Here is a 20,126-nt window from a genome sequence, read left to right on the forward strand (position 1 = left end):
AAGTAAAGTAATGGGGCTGATTTCCTGCTGTGGACAGGAGAGAAAGGCAGGTCAACACTCAGTGAGATACCCAGACACCCCCCAGCAGAGCCCGATTGTGGTGGAAGAGGTGCAAGGACTAACCACACCAATATTTTCATAAAATATAGAACCCAAAACTCATTAAGGTGCAAACACAAGCAACTTTTGTCCTCCTCTCATCAGATCCCCAAGGAGAAAGCATTATGGAAAATTTGACCAAGACTTGGTAGTTTAATAGTGGCAAATAAATGGGGGTGTGGGTGCAAATAAGGTTGGGAGGCTTCTAGGGAAAAACTGAACAAATGCATAAATGAAGCATTTAACTGTGCCGGTAAAATGAAACACCCACCCTGGGGTGCGCGAGCCCAAAGCAGACTTCATCACTCAAGCTTTTGGGAAAGGGAGGCTGGATCAGCCAAACCTCAGCAGCAAGGACAGGTTTTTATAGCTGCATGTTCTCCATGTCAAACACACTGTCTTCATACGCAGCAGTGAGCTGCCCTGTGCAATCTGGGTGCTGCTACAGTACTGAACAATAAGGGATTTCATGCTCAACACATTACATCCCAATCCAGCAAAGCAACTAGGCGTGTGCTTTTTTTCCATGCCTTCTGCTAAGTGCAGGCTTAAGTGCCTTGCTGGAGCAGGCCAGGAGCTTACATTAGCACAGTTTGTCCTGAGGAACTCTGATCCCCCAGGATCGCTTTTCACTGCTACTTGCTCTCACATGTCATGCTGAGTAGCAACAGCTCCAGGGGACAAATGAAACCAAGGAAGACATCTCTCATCCTGCTGAAGGGCAGTGGGGAAGGATCAGTTTATCGTCAAAGGGACTGTAACAAAAGCCACGGGGTGCCAGAGCAGCAGGACCACTGCCTCTCTCAAAGGGACATTTGCTTTCATGGTTGATGCCCCTGTTCTGGGAGATGGTTCCTTGCAGGATGAGTAGATGCAGGATGAAAATTCGAAGCTAATGCTGTTTTGATTAGCATCCTCTCATGACATAAGCCAGAACTACAAAGCACTAGAAATCCCCTTAGACCATATCGCTCCATCTGATTGCAGCAGCAGCAGCAGCAACAGGCAGACAGGAGGAGGGAATAGAAACCAGCAGAAATGTCCCAAAAGTGCCATCCCAGTCTGTCACAGCTGCCATTTGCTCTGCGGGAGGCTGAGCAAGACCTGCAGGAATCGTCTTACCATAATTGGTTTGCAAAGCAGAAAGCAAACCAGCCTGCTTCCAAAGATGCAGGTTATCTGCCTTGCTGGCACCCAGCAGCAGCAAGCTTCGTGGCTCACATCACGTTCTGGTTTGTACTTGTTTTTGCTTAAGCATGTTTGGAGGTAAAAAAAGGGGAAAAAAAAAAAAAAAAAGAAGAAACAAAAAAGACTAATACATTTACCGAACTGCAGCTGCAGGGGTTGCATAGAGCAGGAGAGGAGAAAAGCAAAGTCCACACGTGCTGCTTTGCTCCTGGGATTGCTCAGAGTAGGGCTCAGCCCAACTCTGCTTTCTGCACTGGTTTTGAAGGAAGGCATGTGGGACTGTAGAGGTGAAAGAGCAGCTCAGAGGGAAAACAAGCTCCAAAGCACATGAGCCAGACCATGCGGTCCTTCATGAGCACAAAATTCAATGGGTGTTTTGATTTAAGCAATTGCCACCAACTCCTGCCCAGGTTTTGTGTCTCAGCCTTTTCCCTGGGTCCTGTAGCTTGCGTTTTTTCTGGAAAGGCAACTTACCAGCATAGGGCTTCAGGCCGTGCAGCACATTTCATCTTTGGTAAACTTTATATGTGTATAAACCAGATAAGACACATTGCACAGCAAAGGAAAACGGAGGCTTGTTCGGAGCGCAAAGAAAAGTGTGCTCAGAATCAGATTTTGGCTGGCACTTTGCTGCTTACGCCAGCAGCCTGCAACTCCTCCCTTAAGGTCTGCCACATGCCTGAATGCTCACAGACTACATGTGAAAAGGTCCTTTTCTCCACCCCCTGCAGTTTTGCACTGGTATTTAAGCTTTACAATCAGAGCAGCTTAAAAAAAATTAAAAAATAAAGAGGACAGACAAGGAAGTAAAATAAGAAATACTTCAGAGTACTTCAGAGTGGGTATTGTTTATGTGCTGCTTCCGAGGTGAAGTGCTGTAGGTGGGATTTGCATACTGCATCAGGGTAAGCTGTATCTTCATTTTGGCAGCAGCCTAGGGCCTGAGCGAGGCTGTTCCTTCCCCATCTCCACCTGCTGATGTGATCCACTGCAGAGCTGCAGCTTCTTTGCAAGATTCTCTGGACCTTTCAGGAGTTTTCCAGCACAGCTTCAGTTGAAAGGTTTCACCAGTTTCATAGCAGCATAGTTCTAGAGGGATGGAAAAACAAGGGAAAGAAAAGCTGATTTGAAGCGGGTACGGCAGGGCAGTGTGTGGAAGTTAAAGCAGTTTCTTGGGTACGTCAGAGAACTGCAGATGGAGCTTCACTCAGGGCAGGCATGATGGCCAAGCTCCCAGCCCACAGAGACATCCAAGCAAAAAGCACATTCCCACTAGCAAGGATGGTAGAAAAACCCAGATGCGTAAGAAAACAGGTCTTGCCTTCTTTGAGTAGAGGCTACTGGTCACAAGCACCAACAGTCACTCCTGGACTTTGATTGCTCCTTCCACGCATTTGTAAGACAGATTTCCACCTCTTTGTACCCTTGTAAGAAATTCGGCATCTCCCCACCAGCACTATCCCACTGCCCACCTGCTTTTCTTGCTTCCTGCTCTTGCTCATCCAGCTCTTTGCTGAGTCGCTGCAGCCTCCCCCTGTCCCCTGGCTCCCGGTGCCCCTTCACCCCTGCCCTCTCTTTGTGCTGCTCCCCTACAGCCCCTGAGGCTGTAGACACTACCCAAGCCCTGACCTGGCATCCTTACCACTCCTTCTCCCCACAGCCCCCCCAAAACTGGTGACCTCACCCACTCTGCCTGTTGGGTTAGACCCTTTGGAAACAGACCCTGGCCCCAGTCCCCGAGCATCCACCAAGCCATGCCATGATGTCTTCTGCAGTGTCCTGCTTTCCACAGGCCAACACCTGCACCCAGGATCACACCAACAATCAGCTGGCCTGAACAGCAAGAGGATGGCTCTCGAGCCTTGCCCCGTCCTGATGCAGTCTGTTAGTACAAACCTAGCCTGCAGGCCCATGGACTATCTCCAAAGAATCTGCCAAAGGCAATCAAGAAAAGCAAACCTATTGCTGATTTGTTTTCTTCTGCCTTGTCTGCATCCCTTAATGCCTCAGCCATCTGTTTCAGCATCAGCATTTGGTGTGGTTTTCGCTTCTAAGAGCAGACATCCCAGGCAAGACCTTCCTGTGCCTGTTTTCTGGGATCTCGACTGTCCCTGCTATTGCACAGTGAAGTGCAGGGCTGCCACGAAAAATGAGGTGTCACCTTATTTTAGCCTATTATACGTGCAATTGCTTCCTTGAAAGAAGATGACAGCACTGTGAAAAAGAATAAGCTGAGTAAATGCTGCTTATCAAGACCACAAAGAAAATACAGGCGAAGATGCATACTTAGGTCATTTGGAATGAGCTATTTTTAAAGTAGCTTTGATTCAAACCCCCGTAACCACATACTAGCCAGTCTGGAAGTCCCTCCCAAGCATATTGAATTTAATAGGTACAGGATGTTCTATCACTCTGTCACTTTAAAAACGCAACTGGAAACAAAGTATAGTGCTGGTTACCAGCAAGGTCTTTGGAGGAATGGGGGGCAGAAAGCACACAACAAAAGTCTGACCAAAGGCATCTTGATAAATTACAATGTGTAGCAAAATATAAGGCAGTTTGCCAACTGAGGATTTCTAATAATGCCATAAATCAAGCAAGCAACGTTAGGGCAGTTTACCAGAAGTCATTAGAAAAGCCTCCAGTGACATATAACCTTCGAATTAATTATCCATCCATTTGTCTTTTGGAGTCTATCCTTCAAAATACTCCTATTTTTTATGATTTGACTGGTTGCATACTGGAGGGTAGCAAGTTTTCTGTCCAGCTATGAATTTGTATTAACAAAGTGTTGAAAGCCAAGCAGGATTATCAATCAGTGTCGAAAGCGAGCTGTAATTAGAATTAATGGCAATGGAAGCAACGTTGGGCTTGCAGAACACAAACAGAGCTTTAAAAGGTAGTAAACATTTTCATGGTGCTGCAAAGCAGAGCTGACTCCAGCTGGAAGGAGCGTTACATTTTTCTATGGTGGTAGCCACTAAAACCTTTACAATAATCACTGCTTCAGGGAGATAACTTCACCGCTGTATTCCCTACATGTTACCGATGCAAAAACCCAGGCTGGACTTTTGTAACCTTTTCTTCTGACTTTGTGTCCAGCCCACGACTCTCACTCAACTGTTCCCATAGCAGAAGGCAGAGTTCTTCTTGGCTATGGCAGTATTGGATGAAAAGTCCCTCAAAGTCACTGGACCTTTCCAAAAAGCCCCACAGCCTACCATAAATGAGCGCTGCTGGACAGGAGCATAGGGTGGAACAAGAGCATATCTTGTAGCACTCAATCTCGATACGTGGACGCCTCAAGCAACAAAGAACTTACCACAACCTTTGGCAAATTGTTCCAACAGTTAATTACCCTTCGTCTCAAAAATTAGCATCCTATTTCCACTGGAATGGTTCCTCTAACTTAACATCCAGCTACTGGAGCTCATTATACTTATGACTGTTGCTTAAAGAATCTTCTGATGTCAAGTTAAATCTAAGGACCGTCTAAGGAAATCATATAGGAAATATCCAGGGAATGCTGTTCCCAGAGTCCTAGCTTGTATAGACCATAATGACAACCACTCTGCAAAGAAAGCTAAGGCAAACCAGCAAGTAACTTGACACTAAGACTGGGTGGAAGAGCCCAAGTAAAAAAATAAAAGAACCTCAGCATATCAGATTTTAAACATTTTTTCCCATTTTTATAAAACTAGACAACTTTTTTTTTTATGAAAATTTGCAATGCCGTGCAGTTTTCCACCCAAAACCAAAAGGCCTTCCAGTTGGAAATGGCCTCTCACCGACTAAAACAAGTTGCTCTGTAAACAGTTGCACTAATGACAACAGATTTCTTATGGACTTGTGCCTAAATTTCCCATACTGCCACACTCCCAACTCCTCACAGATCCTGAGGAACCTTCTCTTCATTCCAAAGCACTTCCAGAATCTTCCCCACTTCTGCAGGTCTCCCCCTGCTCCTTCCAGGGACCCCAGCTCCCACCGGGGCAGCCATGGCAAGTTCCCTGGCTGCAAAACAACTGCTGGTTGCCCAAAGCTCTCCTTGGAAAAAGCCTTTGAAGAGGACCCAAGAGGAAGAATGGGAAGTTCTTTATTCCAGCCCATGATCCATCACATGTACTGTGTGCCCTGAGGACAGAGGACAGTGGAAGTACAAAGGCACCACATCTTCCAAGGTTTCTGATCCGTGAAGTAGTCCTAAAAGGTATTTTGCAGAAAATTCTGCAATATAGCCTTTCAGTTATAGATATATATGTTATAATTTTTTATATATATATATTTCCTATATATAGCTATATAGCCTTTCCCTGGGGTGTAAAGCATCTCTTGATGGATATTCTAAGCAAGACCAATACATCAGCTTCTTCATTCACTGAAAAGCCTGAGCTTTTGGGAACCAACGTTTTTGGGCACTACTGTTGGGAAGCCCAGACAGCCCTTTGCAGTGTCAGGTGGACGCAGACAGCTTTTCAATTTGCTCTTACTCTCCAGCTACTCTGACGGCAAAGCTGAGACTGTGGTTGGAACCTTTCAGCACTGTATGGGGAATAGGAATAAATAAAAAAATCCCACTTATTTTTATATCAAGAGCCAATGAAATGCCTTGGGTTCATTTTCAGGGGAGAGTCCTCTCCCCCTGGGATGGAGGGTGACCTGAGCAGGGTTAGCTTAGCTCAGGGGCCCGTTAAGTTTCCCACAGCACGCTGTGGACTGATATTTCTCAGGTAAAAGCTATCTTCCTTCAGTGTCCTCAGGCTGAGTCCAAACAGGACAAAATTTGGGGCCAGGGCTCAGACTTCTCTGGCAGCATCTGGTGCACAGTACCCAATGCTCCCAGGTGGAAAGGCTGGATGCAGGCAGGGGCACCCAAGGCTCCTGCTGAGCCACGGACCAGCTGCTGAAAAGCAATGACTGGAAGGACCCTGAAGGTCCCTGTGGAGGCGTCAAGGAGCAGAATGCTCTGGAAGAGCTCTGCATGCAAGGCCAAAGCAAAAACAGCAAGAGAAGCAGGAAAACAGTAACTTCACCTCTGTGTGCACCCCTTAGCATCCAGCATCCCTGTTCCTTACCCTCTGCCTGCTCAGACTGATGGTTCACATGCCCTAACAGGATTCCCTTTAGGTTTTCCTCCCATCACTCACCCCTTTGCCCAGGACAAAACCTTCTGCCTGCAGCATGGGACCTCGAAACTGCATGTGCAGTGGCAAAATTACATTCTGTGTTTCACACTGTGTAAGGTCCTTACTTTAAATGGGACCTGATGGTGCTCCTGGCACACAAGTCAGAACAGAAGTGAGGAAGAATTGTTTTTCCATGCATTTAATCAGGGATGTAATGGTGAGCCCTGCCAAAGGTCAAGACGCCAGGGGCATTCTTCATAGCAAACCAGCACCAGGGCAATTGCCAAATTTAGTGCCTGATGAAACAGGAAAGGAACTAGATCTCCAACAAGATACAGAACCAGTGACCTCAAAAATCTAGGGGAAGCTGGCCAAATGCATAAAAACAGAAAAATTCCATGAAACATGGCCTTACTTTTTCAAAATATGACTAAAAATTGATTCAACCAAAATGAGGTTAAATACAACGACATGTAGCTAGGAAACAGGGAAAAATACCAAGTAATAATGAGTGTAAATCAATATTTATAGTTTGCAATTTTTTTCTTATCTCAGCATTGTTTTTATATGATACCACTGGAACGAATGCAAAGCCACTTGCATCTTCAGGGAAACACTGAGTTCTTCCCAGCTGAAAAGGCTTAATTTCTGCTACTTGACATAAAAAGGAGTCTCCGGGAATGGCTCCGGCAACAGGGCAGGGAGGAGGCAATGCAGCACAAATCTTCACTTGCACAATTATTTCCTCCTTCATACTACTTAGCACCTCTGGAATTGTTATTCCAGCAGGAGAAGTATCCCAGCCCTTCCCATGGGTATGAGGATGGAGGGACGCAGTGAGCCATGACCTAATCCCATCCTCTTTTTTTCTCGACAGGAATAACCGAGCATGCATGACTTCAAATCATCTGAAAGTGATTACGATGGCAAGGAGAAATTCCACACCTTGCTTTTCGGTTGCACATTGCAAGCACACAAAGCCATCTGCAAAAGGCAGCCACATTCTCCCGCATGAAGTTATAAATTACTCCAATGAGTTCTTTTATTAAAAAAAAAAAAAACCAACACACACATATACAAGGAGCAGAATTTGTTAAGTGCTAGAGAGAGAGAGGCGGGTCATTTTTCTTATCAGTCTGAGAGGAGGGGAAACGGCATCCAAGAGCCAGCATGAATTATTCCAGTGCTGTAGGAACAGAGGAGGATACTAAAACCCATCCTAAGCCAAACTGGAAGGCCAAGGCTCCATTATTTATTTCTTTTATTTTGCCATTGGAACTGACAGTAAGGCAAGAAAAAGCCACTTTGTTGATGAACGAGGTGAACCCCCCCCCCCTCGTTTCAGACATTACATTGGTTAACATGCTCCAAGCCTCGATAACAAGAGATGGGGCTGCCTGAATGCCTTCGAGCTCCCTGCATCTTTAAACAATTACAGAGCGACGTGGGTTTTGCTGCTGCTCAGCCCTGGGAAATGGCTGCATTTCTAATTAGTCTGCAGTGTTCCCACCGACCCTCCAGCATCTCCAACATCAGCTGCTCAAACCTCTTTGAAAGCAATCAATTAACCTCAGCATCATTAGACACGAACTGAAACTTGGTCGCAAAGAGGTGGGCACCTTGCAGTGGGTCTGCAGCAGAGCCCAGAAACACAGACTCTTTTTGACCCATCATGATCTACCAGGCTGTTCCTCAGGGATCAGCACAGAACTTTGCAGCCACGTGCATGGGGACCATCTCTGTGACCACAGAGGCAGGTCAGCCACAGAGACCTGAGGGAACACCTAAGACCTTGGTCAGGCCCCCCCTCCTCTCCCACACCCATCGTACCGGGAAGGCGTAGATGAAGATCCCCAGGAAGAGCAGCAAAACGAAGAGGATGATGGCCAGGATCACCACCCATTTGTATCGCCGCCACAGGATGTACTTCAGGGTCTTGTACGGGGAGGTGAACCATAGGAAGGAGGTTTCTGGCCGCCTGAAGCCAAACAAAGTTGAGGTCACTTCTGAGTTCCACAGTAGTTTCACCCTCCTGGATCCCCAAACCCCATGAGTGTGCCCTGCTGTAACAAACTGGCTGTTCACCCTGTAACCCCGCATTGCTCTGGGTGGGTAAGCTATGGCAAATGCCCTCCTTGGTAGTCCAGACCAGCCTCCCAGCCACCCCAGATTCCCTCAGCTCATACACTGAGCATCAGCAGTTCAAAACGGAGCCTACAAGGGAGCAAGCCCTTTGCAGACAGCAGACTTCACACTGGGAACACTGGTTTTCAATTTGTTCCTGGAGATCTGTGCCCCGGTGGTTACTTTTCCATTCAAAATGCTCTTACTTGGGGTCCTCCAGCTTGGGGTTCATATTTGGCTCATCCCGACCCATGCCAGCTGGCCGCTCTTCATGCTCTTGTTCTGCCACGATTTCCAAAGTCATTTCCAATTTGCCCTGTGTGGGTTAAACAAAAACAAACTTATAAACAAAACAGAACAAAAAAGGGAGATGTCAGAAATGAATGTATGATGCAAAATACTGATTAGAGAAAGAAAAACCTCTTTGAGTATAACCCAACCACTACCAACAAGGACCACAAAGAACCCAGCAACAGTGGCTTTCATACAGGTCCCTCACCTGCCCACTACAGTGTTCTCAGCAGATACTCCAGGACATTTCAAATGTCAGTGACACCCAGGTTTAGGCAACCAGCTCAGGGGTCTTTTGCTGAATGACTTCATTCACTGCCTGGACCCCCTCACCTGTATTGAACAGTCGCCAAAGACTTGAACAGGAGCCCAGACACTTACATTTACATATATCAGTCTGACAGCTGGAACCTTTCCCTGGTACTTGTCACAACACAATATCATTAAGAATAGATGTGATACAGAGTCAAATTAGGTGGCATGTTTCAAAAGCCACAGCAAAAATCCCACAGAACAAATAACTTCTTCTGAGGCATTTGTATGGTGCTGGACAAATCCTGGAGAATGGCCAGCTGACAAAAGCTGGTCCAGTTTGTAAAATTTGCAGCCCAAGACTGCATTCTCTGCCCTAGCCACAGCATCCTGCACATCCTTGGCCCAGCCACGTCCCTCCCCAATGAGAAAGTCCCCAAAAGAACACCTGAAGAAGCCACCTTACCGCCAGGATCTTCTTCTGATCCTCCTCAGTAACACAGGGCCACCATCCCTTGACAGTTTTCTGCTCAAAGAGTGACACAAAGCGACTTGAAGACAAGGTCTCATCTACTAGCTCTAAGGAGCACTTCTCAGCAGTCTTGGCAGGTTTGGGCATCCTGTTAAGATCCATCTGAATGGAGCCTGCAAGGAGGAATGTTACTGGGAAGACACCTCGGTATAACAGGTCCTTTAAAACGTGGACTCTTTCCCTGACGAAATACTCACTGTGGCACCCTCCTGACCTCAAAGAGCTTGGGCACACACCCACCTAGCAAGGGGGAGAGCAGGCTCAAAAGCAGCCCATTTCCAGGCATAATGCTTGTTTTAGCCAGCAGCTCTTCCTAGGAATGGAGGGCTTGCCATCACCATTGTGCTTAGGAAGGCCTGAGCCATGAAGTCCTTCTAGAAGATGCTGCAAAATACCTGCTGGCTTACACAGCTCTAATGTTGGATGACTTGCCCTGAGGTCAGCCAGGCAGGCTGAGATTTTTAATGAAGACTAAGGGATTGAGGTGAAGCTCAAATTGTACATACCCAGAGCGCAGTCAGTAGAATAGCATCAGGCAGGAAGCTTGCAGATCTCCAAACAGGCTATTTTATTGCCCCACCCAGTAACTGCAGCAGACTAAATATGAAGGGTCTCCCCCCAATTTGAAAGCTTCCTTCTCAGCCAGAGTGATCCAGTAATTAGCACATTTACCGAGGAAACCTGAGATCAATTCTCCAAGTGTCAGCTGAAAGTGCCTGCATTTAATTTACATTGCTACACCAAACTACCTGACAGCTGGGAACGTCCCAGAACGCACACAGGGTCTGGACCCATGGCTCAGCTGAGGGACAGGAGCTTTCCACATTCTGTGGACGACTCACGTTTAATACCATGTTTGCACTTGCAGCCTTTCTGTGCCACAGGCTCTTGCCACCAGTGACAACAGCAGCACAGAGCAGGTTTGTTGTGAAACACTTTTGAAGCCCATGGATGAAAAGTGCTTTACAAAAGCTGCAGACCACTCTTATTTGCTAGAATTTGCAAAGAATTCATGTTGGCAGTCAAGAGCTCCTGACGTGCAGAGCCAGAAATGGAAAACACACCTTGGCGAGGTTATTTCAGCACTCAGCCTGCGTAATTAATCAAAAACAGGATTTAAAAGGATCTTGATCACATACTTCCTCAGAGAAGCTTTTGATGTTTGAATATTTTTTTTTCGAATGGCAAGAAGAAAGGTAGAACAAGATCTGACCAAGAAAATCATAATGCTGGAGCCTCCAGCTTCTGCACAGCTAATCTGCTGCATGGCTCTGCTATCCTCCCTATTACAGGGGTTTGTTTTATTTTTTTCTTGAGCTAAACCTAGATTTCTGAGGATGATTAATGAAGCTAGCACTGAAAACTGTCTAAACAGCCCAGATAAGGCAAGGCAGGTCAGTGATCCTCCTGGTCATCTCAGCTCCAATACACCATTAGCCCCAGTGAGCACATCTCAGCACAGACTCAGATGAGTCACGGAGAACTGGGGACTTCCTGGAAGGTGATGGCTCTGCTGGATTTGATGATGCTCTCAACATCATGTCAGCCCAGGAACAGGCCACTGCAGGCTCAGACTGGAAATCTGCCTAATACAAACAACTTATCATCAGCCCTGAACTTATGCTGACATCGAAACCTGTTCAGTGACTTAAACTGGTCTTGTTGTGCTTTCTTCATATCCTGGAAGGATTCAAGAATTTTTTCCTTCCTGTTTGCATCAGCAGAGATGGAGGCAAAAACCTCTCCTGACTTACTTACCCAAATAGTCATCAAAAGAGAACTTGTCATTGTCCCAGATCTGGAAGATAAGCTGTGGTGGAATCTTGTTTTCTGTCTTGTCCAAGCTCCAGAAGTGCTCCTGAAATCACACCAGAGAAGCAACCAGGGAAAAATAAGAGGCTCGTTAGCAGAAGTGGGCAGAGCCTGGCTACTCTCACCTCACAGCACTGGAAGTCCTGTAACATAGTATGTGTCCTGCTCCAGGTCTGCAGGGCCAGAGCCAGAGGGCAGCGCTGGCTCTGGCCACTTCTTGGGCAAGGATGCTCAATGGAAAACCTAAGAAGGCTGGTTGGTATCAATTTGTACCTGAATTTAGTGACAATATTTTAACAAACAGACATCTTGAGCTTGCAGATAGGATCTTTTGGAGTGACAGCATCACGTTCACATAATTTAGATGAGGCTGACTCTCCAAGTTGAAGAGAGCAGCGAGTGTTGAGTGCCAGTGCTGCCAAATTTCACCTTCCTCTTAACTAATGGAAAAATATAGGAACAACACTTAAATTAGCACTTATGGTAGGCGGATTCAAATACATCCCTTCCCCTTCTGCCCATCTCTCACCCCAGCTCTGCCAGCAGCCAGAGCCCTGCACAAGTCTGAGTCCACCACTGCTCTGATCTGCCGCCAGGTCTTTGGAAAGCAGTTCGGGTGTGCAGTGGTCAACACGAGACCAGCAAACGCCTCCATCACCTGCAGGTAACCACTGGCTCCCAAGTTTACCTACTAAACATGAATATGTAAAGAAAGGGACTGGTGCTTTCATACCAGCCTACTGCACAGTGGGTTCCTCCATTCTCAGTTGACTTTGTTTACCTTCTGTGCACATCTCCCAGGTTTTCACTCTCCGTATGGGTAAATGCTAGAGTTGGACATGGTATCCCAGTAAATCTGCTGCCAGTATTACACTGGGCTGCTGCCAAGCTGCATACATGCTTGCCATGTTTATTACTACATCTAAGTTCAAGAAAGGAGAGCTCCAGAGCACCAGCAAGTCATGATGACCACAGCCTGGCTGCCTCTACAACCAGTCATGCAGGGAAACTATGACACCTGATTTCAGCCCTTATAATGCGAGATCTGGCACCATCTCTATGCCTTTCTCATTTCTATTAGATGGGCAATGGCTTTATCTATTCCTTGCCACCAGAGCTGCTGTGACAACCTGTGGAAAGGCTTTGCAGCAGTCCCAGAAGGTTATTTGCATCACATCTGGAATGAAAATTACATTGTGAACATCCCCTCTAATTACCATCGTTTACCAAGCCCTTGTGCAGTGCAGGAGCTATCATCCATCAGTTCTGCAACCCAGCGGCAATAATAAGGAATAGCCACTGCCTGGGAGACAGCATCCACGGGGGAGCTCAGCAACAGGATGAGGCAGCAATTCCTGCTTTCTGGAGAGGAGATGATTTATAAAACACTCACCCATGAGAAGTTTGCAGCTGCAGTGGCCCGGTTACTATAGTGGGTAGGCCAGCAGCAAGGCAGATGGGCTGCCTTCTGGGTAAGTCACACCAACGCTCCCCAAAAAGCCAGTCAGGGGGAACTTGCAAAGTAGACTAACAAGGAGGGTCTGAATCCCATTACTGTGACAATGAGCTTGCGGTTGCATCATTATAATATACAGTGGATATGCACCTATGCCACAAAATGTGCTATTTATGTGGTTGCAACCAGTAATATTTCCCAACAGGGATCTAAAACCACTTTTGGGATGCCACAAGATGCCTGGGAGTTAGGACTAAGAAGTGTTAGGACAGAGGGAGAGAGACAGAGACGCACACAAAGCTGAGCTCTTGTTATTTCTGGCTCCAGCCAACACTTGCAAAGAGGAGGCAGAGTCACGATCGGTGTCTACTGACAGAGGCTCAGAGGTGTGTCCTGTGGGCAATGCCTCCCGCCGCACTCTTGCAACATGGCAGTATCATAAACGGAACAGATTTAATTAAAACCAGGAAACTTCAGCATTATTCATGACACATACGTAGCACCATAAATTCACTGCGGTGGCTACAAGACCTGATTCATTATATCGTGCAATATTAAAAAAAAAAGGGGGGGGGGGGGAAATGTGTCACACTCCATAAGAACATAAATATTCAAGCAGGGAGACTGTGGGCACTTAAATCCCATTGAAACTGGTTTCACTTTAAGAGATCACCCTGGACGGTTATATTTCAATTTAGCTCCATTCCTCGCCTTGCTTTGGAAAAACACGCCAGCATTCTTGCAATGGAGCATTTTATTTATGCATTTTAAATATTTTATAATCTAGAAAAATAAAATAAAGTCAACGGAAACTTCCATCTCCCCCCCTCGGCTCATTGCAATGTATTAAAATGTATGTTTATCCAAGACGGCAGTGGCGGGGATGTTTTCCCAGCTAATAAGTCATTTTAAATTAAAACTGCTAAAAAGGGAAAGAGCTTATGGTGATTCTTCCCCTTCCCATATACTGGCTGGGTCCTGCACTGCAGAAGGGTTGTTAGCCATCCAGATGAGAGACCCCAGGATCCAGGTGCCCATGCCCAAAGAAGGCGGCGACCAGATGAGCTCACCATGGGTCAGAAGGGTTCATCTGGGGTCTGCAAGGTGGAGGAAGACCTATTTCCCACGGTACACACCACCGCGAGACACCACAGGCTTCTTCCCGTTGCCCCTTGCTGGGGCAGTTCAGGCACCTCCAGCTATGCTCAGCTTGAGGGAGGATGAGACATGTCCTAGAGGTGCCTCTTCCTCTCCAGTGATAACTGAAGTCCCTGGCTCAGAGGCTAGTTTCATCCTATCTGCATTCTTCAGGTGCACCCATGCTCCAATAGCATTGCTACGCTGCTGCCTGGGTTGAAGCACCTCTCCAAGCAAACGCTGGACCTTCTCTTTGCACCATCCCATCCACCTGGAGTCAAACACGAGCAAAACCTAGCACTGGATCAGCCCCTCTGAAAGGGAGGTGCAGTGATGGAAGCTCTGCTCTCTGGCAAAGGTGCTGCCTTGCTGGAAGACTCAACCCCATGACTGCCCTGATGAGGAAAGTGGAGGAACTGGGAAAAGGAGTGGGCTTTTGTGAGACCCAAATTACTGCCCCAGTCTCTGAGCTTCTGCAGCAATCCCCCTCCCTCTTGGTGGGCTCCTTCCCCATCAGTGGTGCTGGCTGAGCTGTCCCAGGGCAGGAGGAGAGGGTCTTGGACCCAGGTCAGAGCCAGTGGGTGCTGTGGTGCCTTATGGTCATCTTCCACACAACAAATCCCAACTGGGTGAGTGTCCCTCAGGACTGACCATGCAATTGCTGGAAAACATGCAGGACTCTGGGTTTCCACCTTTCCTCCTTCCCACTACAATGCCCAAGGACTTGCCCGCACTCAAAGAGAACAAAACCCACACCTTGGCCAAGTGGATGCTCGCTGCATCCCCCTGCATCCCCAGCACCACTCCTACTCCTGAGAGCGATGCCCTGGCTCATTGGGGACTCCCTGCCTGATGAAGGATGACTCAGGCAGGATTCGACCCTTTCCGGGTGGCAATGCGGAGCTGATACAACACTAGCACGATCCGTACAGCTTTGGCCTTTCTTGTGGAAAAACACTGTAAATGTGGTTTGGCTGGTGGAGAAGCTTTCCTCCTCGGAGCCCTGTGAAGCTAGGGACACGGCAGAGCAGAGCTGGAAAGGCAGGCTGGGGAAGGAGGAATTTGATGCTGAGCTAAGTTTATGGGTCCATTTCAAGGCAGTGTGAAATTTGCCTCCATGATTATATCTAGCTACGAAAGTTCACTATAAAAAAAAACCCACGGCAAGAAATTTATTTCCTAGCCTTTTGCAAGACATTGGAAGGAAGGGGGCTTGAATTATTGTTTGGGGGTTTGTTTTGCAGTGGTGGGGGGGAGAGGGGAGGCTGGTGAATATTTTACGGTCGTGAATAATGCAGCAGGGGAGGGAGAGAAAAAAATAAGCTCATATCACTAGGAAAGTGTTGACAGGGCTGCATTTCTTCTGGGTTGCTTATGTGCTACAGAATACAAAGTAAGGAGCAACCCTACTTTTGGGGGAGGCAGGGAGCCCCCAGCATGTTCACACTCAAGCGAGCCTGTCCCATTGCAGCATGTGCACGTGAGACACCATCAGGTCCTTCACCCTGCAGCACCTGGGGACCCCCAGCCATGCGGGAGACCCCCCCTCAGAGGTCAGCCAAGAAAAGCCTCTTCTGCAGAAGCCAGGACAAGCTGTCCTGCTGGGCCAGCCATCAAGGTGTTGAGAAACTGCTTCTCTGAACCTCATCCCATGGGGACATTACTTGTATTCAGAAGAAGCAGACAGGTGAGAGTGCTCTTTATTGCACTTCTACTGGGCTGACTCGCCTCTTTGATCTCCCTGCTGTTGCCAAGTCCGACAACTGCATTGCAGGTCTCGTGGCACATGGTTTTCTGCATCCTCTCCTGATCAGGATGGCAGCTGAGCAAAATTCCAAGTGTACATCATGTGCTGTGCATTCGGGCACAGCCTTGCCAGTATCTGGAGGAAGACTCCAGGCGTCACCACACCATAAGTGTGAAATAGTCATAATATTTACCTTGGGGCACATACTCTTATTCAGTTCCTGGAATCACTCACTGCAATGTTATTTTCTCAGCCTCCCATGCTTTCCTTCTGACAGAGTTTATCAGGCTTTTCCAGGGACATGAGGCCATCCCACTGCCATTTAGGGAACTCCAAGCTTTGGGGTCCCAGTCCTGGCCACTTTGTGAACAACACTGTTGGACCTTCAGTTCTCAGCACAGCCATACTTTGGTCATCCCCTCCCATACATACACTGGAGTCACAGAATCACAGCACGGTTTGGGTTGGAAGGGACCTTAAAGCCCACCCAGTCCCACCCCCTGCCATGGGCAGGGACACCTCCCACCAGCCCAGGTTGCTCCAAGCCCCATCCAGCCTGGCCTGGGACACTGCCAGGGATGGGGCATCCACAGCTGCTCTGGGCAGCCTGTGCCAGCACCTCGCCACCCTCACAGTAAACACCTTCTTTCTAATAGCTAATCTGAATCTACCCTCTTTTAGTTTAAAACCATCACCCCTTGTCCTATTGCTACAGACTCTACTGAAAAAGCAAAATTCACAACAGTAACTCCTGTCTGAATATCACAGAGGCTGCCGGTGCATCCCAGGTCACAACTGCTGTCCCTGCCCCATTAGAGAAGACAGTTGTGTCATATCTGCTTGTTGCAGTCCCATTAAAATACATAATATATGACTGCCTTGTCTAGCTCTGCCTTCCTCCAGAAAAAAAACCCCGTACTTGGAGCCCATTCAAAATCTGCTTTTTGGCCAAATGTGGAAGGAAAAGGAACATTTTGTGTTTTACTTTGCTTTGTGATGTCACCAAGAAAAACAGGGAAGGACACAATAAAGGACGGGAAACGGGAGAGGAAAAAGTCCAAAATTAAAAAGGCAATAGCCTTTTTTTTTTTTTTTTTTAGTTTTCCGACACCAAAGAGGAATGAACATTTCCATCTAATAAATTATTAACTGTTTTTAACAAAAATCAGTGTTTGATAGTCAAAATGTCAAACTAAAACCAGCTGGAGCACAGAGATTTCTATGTACACCCTGGAGATTCAGCAGCGACCATAACAGAACAAGGGGAAGACACAGGGACCGAGCTGCAGACACCTCACACCTCTGGCTATTTTTTTTTAATAAAAATCCAACAACAGAGAGGCCACACGCTTACCTCCAGGGTCAACTCTTGCCCTGTCTGACAAATACACCAAGCCCAGGCTGCCCACGAGCTCTCAGCTGATTTAGAGCATCATGCTACACGGCCTCACTGCATGGCATGAGTCTCCCCCAGGGAAAATCCATTGCAGCGGGGATGTCCCCGCATGCCCCACCACTGCACCCACTCCTCATTCCCAGCTGGTGCGGATATGCTGAGCGTGGAGGAATGCACCGGCTGATCCGCCCCAGGTGAGGGGCTGGCCCATGGCAGGTCGGAACTGTCAGTACCAGGAAGATGTCAGGATAGTATAATGAATTTGCAGACAAAGCAACCAGAATCGATGAAAACAGATGGAGCTGGGAAAGCCTCAGTGCCAGGGAAGGAGGAATTTATTCTCAACTCCACTCAGCAATAGAGCAAAACAAGCTGTGAGTTACAGCCCCTTCTTCCCTGCTCTTCCCTCAGATTGCCTTTGCACTTTTCTCTCTAAGTGGGTTTAAGACCCCAAACATCCCTCTTTCTCATATCACTCCTGAAGACCTATCTCTAGAATGAGTTCTGGGATGCCACCAGATCATCAGTTACACAAAAAAACCTTCCAAATGTCAGTTTTGTTGTTATATTCAATGCTGGAGCCAGCAAACTTGGAGACTTCAGCTGCGCCTTGCAGAAGCAGGGTCTCAATTATTCAAGGAGATATGTGCAAGCATCACCAAGGAGAGATGTGCAAGCATCACAGCCACAGGGTTATTCCTTGGATTCTCCTATAGGATCACCTACTTCTAGCCCTGCGAGCAGCATGCACCCACCACTGCCAGGTGCCAGATGTCCGAAGACCTCCAGCTGGAAGTCAGTGTGGTTTTGTACCCAGGCAGGTTGCAATTAATCTGCTTAAAACTTGGATGGGCCCCTTCAGTTGAGAGCACAAAGTGGAAGGAATGAAATGAATGTAAGAGCTCCTTGAGAACGAGCCTCACCACAACCACTCTGACCTTTCTACTGCATAAACCAGAAAGCTGCTTGCAGTTTCTTCTACAGTAGTGGGATGGGTCCTCTTAATGGCTCTCTTGGTCTTTGGAAAACGGAACATTTTGTGTTCTGGCATGAATACTTTGTCTTCTTGTTGACACCTAACACTGAAGTCTAGTAGCAGCACAAGTATGAAGACAAGAGCTATGTTCCTTGGTCTGGTTTCTGCCAGTGACATGGCACGACACAGATTTGACATTGCCAGCAATGCTCCCATACTCATGTTCATTTTCTGGAATTTCTTTTGTGGAATGCTTTTCAGATGATATATGAACAACCCAGCCAAGTCTTGGAAGCTCCAGCTTGGTGGTTTATTTCCAGGTCCACTCAAGCACCAATAGTTTTTAACTTGCATATTGAGATGCTCTTGAAATTCTACCCTGAATGTTCATTTATGTGGATGACTTTTGCTCCGGCATTCCGTGTGAAGCTTTTTCTGCCCTAGAGGATATCTAGAATTCAGATTTGGCAGCTATATTCAGCTACCGCTGTAACTGGCACTTAAAGCTGAACATTTCAAAATCAATTTCACGCATTTTCCACCTCCACAGCGCCTGCGAGATGGGGGAGCGGAGTGCCTCCCTGACTGGGTGCCCAGTGAAAGGTGATCCACAGCCAGCCTACCTCAGCATTGCTCTCCATAGACTCTGGTTGTACCACGACCATCTGATAACACTGTCTCCAAGATTCAAGATCTGCCAGGCTTTGACCTGGGGATCTGAAGTTTAAACCCCACAGACATCTGCTCCCCTCTGTTGGTTGGCAGCAGAGCACTGCACTCATCTGGGACCTGGACCTGCCTCTTCCTCGCCTACTTAATTCAATATGCAATTTCATGCAAATGTGTCAGCGGCACTGAATCTACCTTTCAACCCTAGCTCCCCTTGTGAAATAACAGCACTCCCACATGCACTGTGTGTTGACCCCTTCACCAAAATGACAGCATGATTTGCAATGTAAGAAACCGTCTCCTCGCAGGACTCAGCGAGCTGCAAGCGTGCTGCGGCCATGCAAGCAACGTGGCCTGACTTGTCCATGGTTGCTAGAGAAAAGAAGGAAATTCTGAATAAATGCTGAGAGAGGACATTAAAGAAACAAGCATTTACATATTTTCAGAAGAGCTGTCCCAGAGATTAACTTCTTCTTCCATGGGGATTTTTTGGAAACTCAGAAAAGGAAAAGGTAAATTCCTTTCTCAGAAGGAGAAGCAAAATCTTTATAACATTACTGCAGCAGGTGAAGATACAAATGGGAAAAACATTCTGAAATGGTTAAAACGCTTAGAAAAGGAGGAATAAGAGCCTACAATTCCAATCTGTAAATTGAATTGTTGCTCACAGGATTTACAGGCTCCTGCTTTCCCTTGAGGTGCCCCATGGGAAGACCGAAGCCTTGAAACCCCAAGCAATCCCAGCACTTTGAAGCTCTGGAGATGGAGTTCCCAAAACTTTCCATGCTGTGGCAAGGATTAAACACTCCTGGCTACCACTGGCCATCCTAAGGCTTTGGAGTTCAGCTCCACCACGTGGCACCTGGGTTTTCCCTGGGTTTGCAGGCTCCCAGCTCACCCCAGATGCACACACCAGGACTAAACAACACGGAGACCCTCCTGCCCAGGGGCATCCTTGCTCTTTTGGGAGAATATTTGCAATCCGGGTTGGGGTGACCCATTCCTGCAGTCCATCCTGCAACGCTAATGGGAGCTCTGGTCTTCCAGGAGGTGAGCGGACCAAACAAAGGAGAGCAAATTGAAAGCTGCTTTCCTCCCAGCAGTGCTCTCTCCGCGGGCCAACACCAGCAAGGCTGGGCGCAGGTGGCTTTTAGCAGCTCAGAATTTGCCATCTGACCGTTTTGATTTAAATTCCACTTTCCATCGCCTGCATTTAAAGTTCGGTGCATGGGCTTTTACAGCAGCAGTAATGAACCTGGAGTTCAAACAGCACATGGCGAGATCAAAAATTGCCAGAGCGGAATGTGTCCCACAAACACAA

At 47.4% G+C, this 20,126-nt stretch overlaps 1 protein-coding gene across 13 annotated transcripts in view; it reads right to left on the reverse strand.

Annotated features, from left to right (window-relative positions):
- Positions 1 to 222: 222 nt before the first annotated feature.
- Positions 223 to 20,126, reverse strand: part of DYSF (dysferlin) — a 104,441-nt gene continuing 84,537 nt past the window's right edge. For all 13 annotated transcript variants that reach the window (XM_056345245.1, XM_056345236.1, XM_056345172.1 and 10 more), the window contains 5 exons: positions 11,371 to 11,470; positions 9,547 to 9,725; positions 8,744 to 8,853; positions 8,244 to 8,391; positions 223 to 2,376 (listed from right to left, as the gene is read on the reverse strand). In XM_056345245.1, the coding sequence (XP_056201220.1) occupies positions 2,338 to 2,376; positions 8,244 to 8,391; positions 8,744 to 8,853; positions 9,547 to 9,725; positions 11,371 to 11,470 (576 nt within the window). In that variant the 3' untranslated portion in view covers positions 223 to 2,337. The remainder of the gene's footprint in view (positions 2,377 to 8,243; positions 8,392 to 8,743; positions 8,854 to 9,546; positions 9,726 to 11,370; positions 11,471 to 20,126) is intronic.

This window comes from Falco biarmicus, chromosome 1, assembly GCF_023638135.1.
Source record: "Falco biarmicus isolate bFalBia1 chromosome 1, bFalBia1.pri, whole genome shotgun sequence".
Lineage (NCBI taxonomy): Eukaryota > Metazoa > Chordata > Aves > Falconiformes > Falconidae > Falco > Falco biarmicus.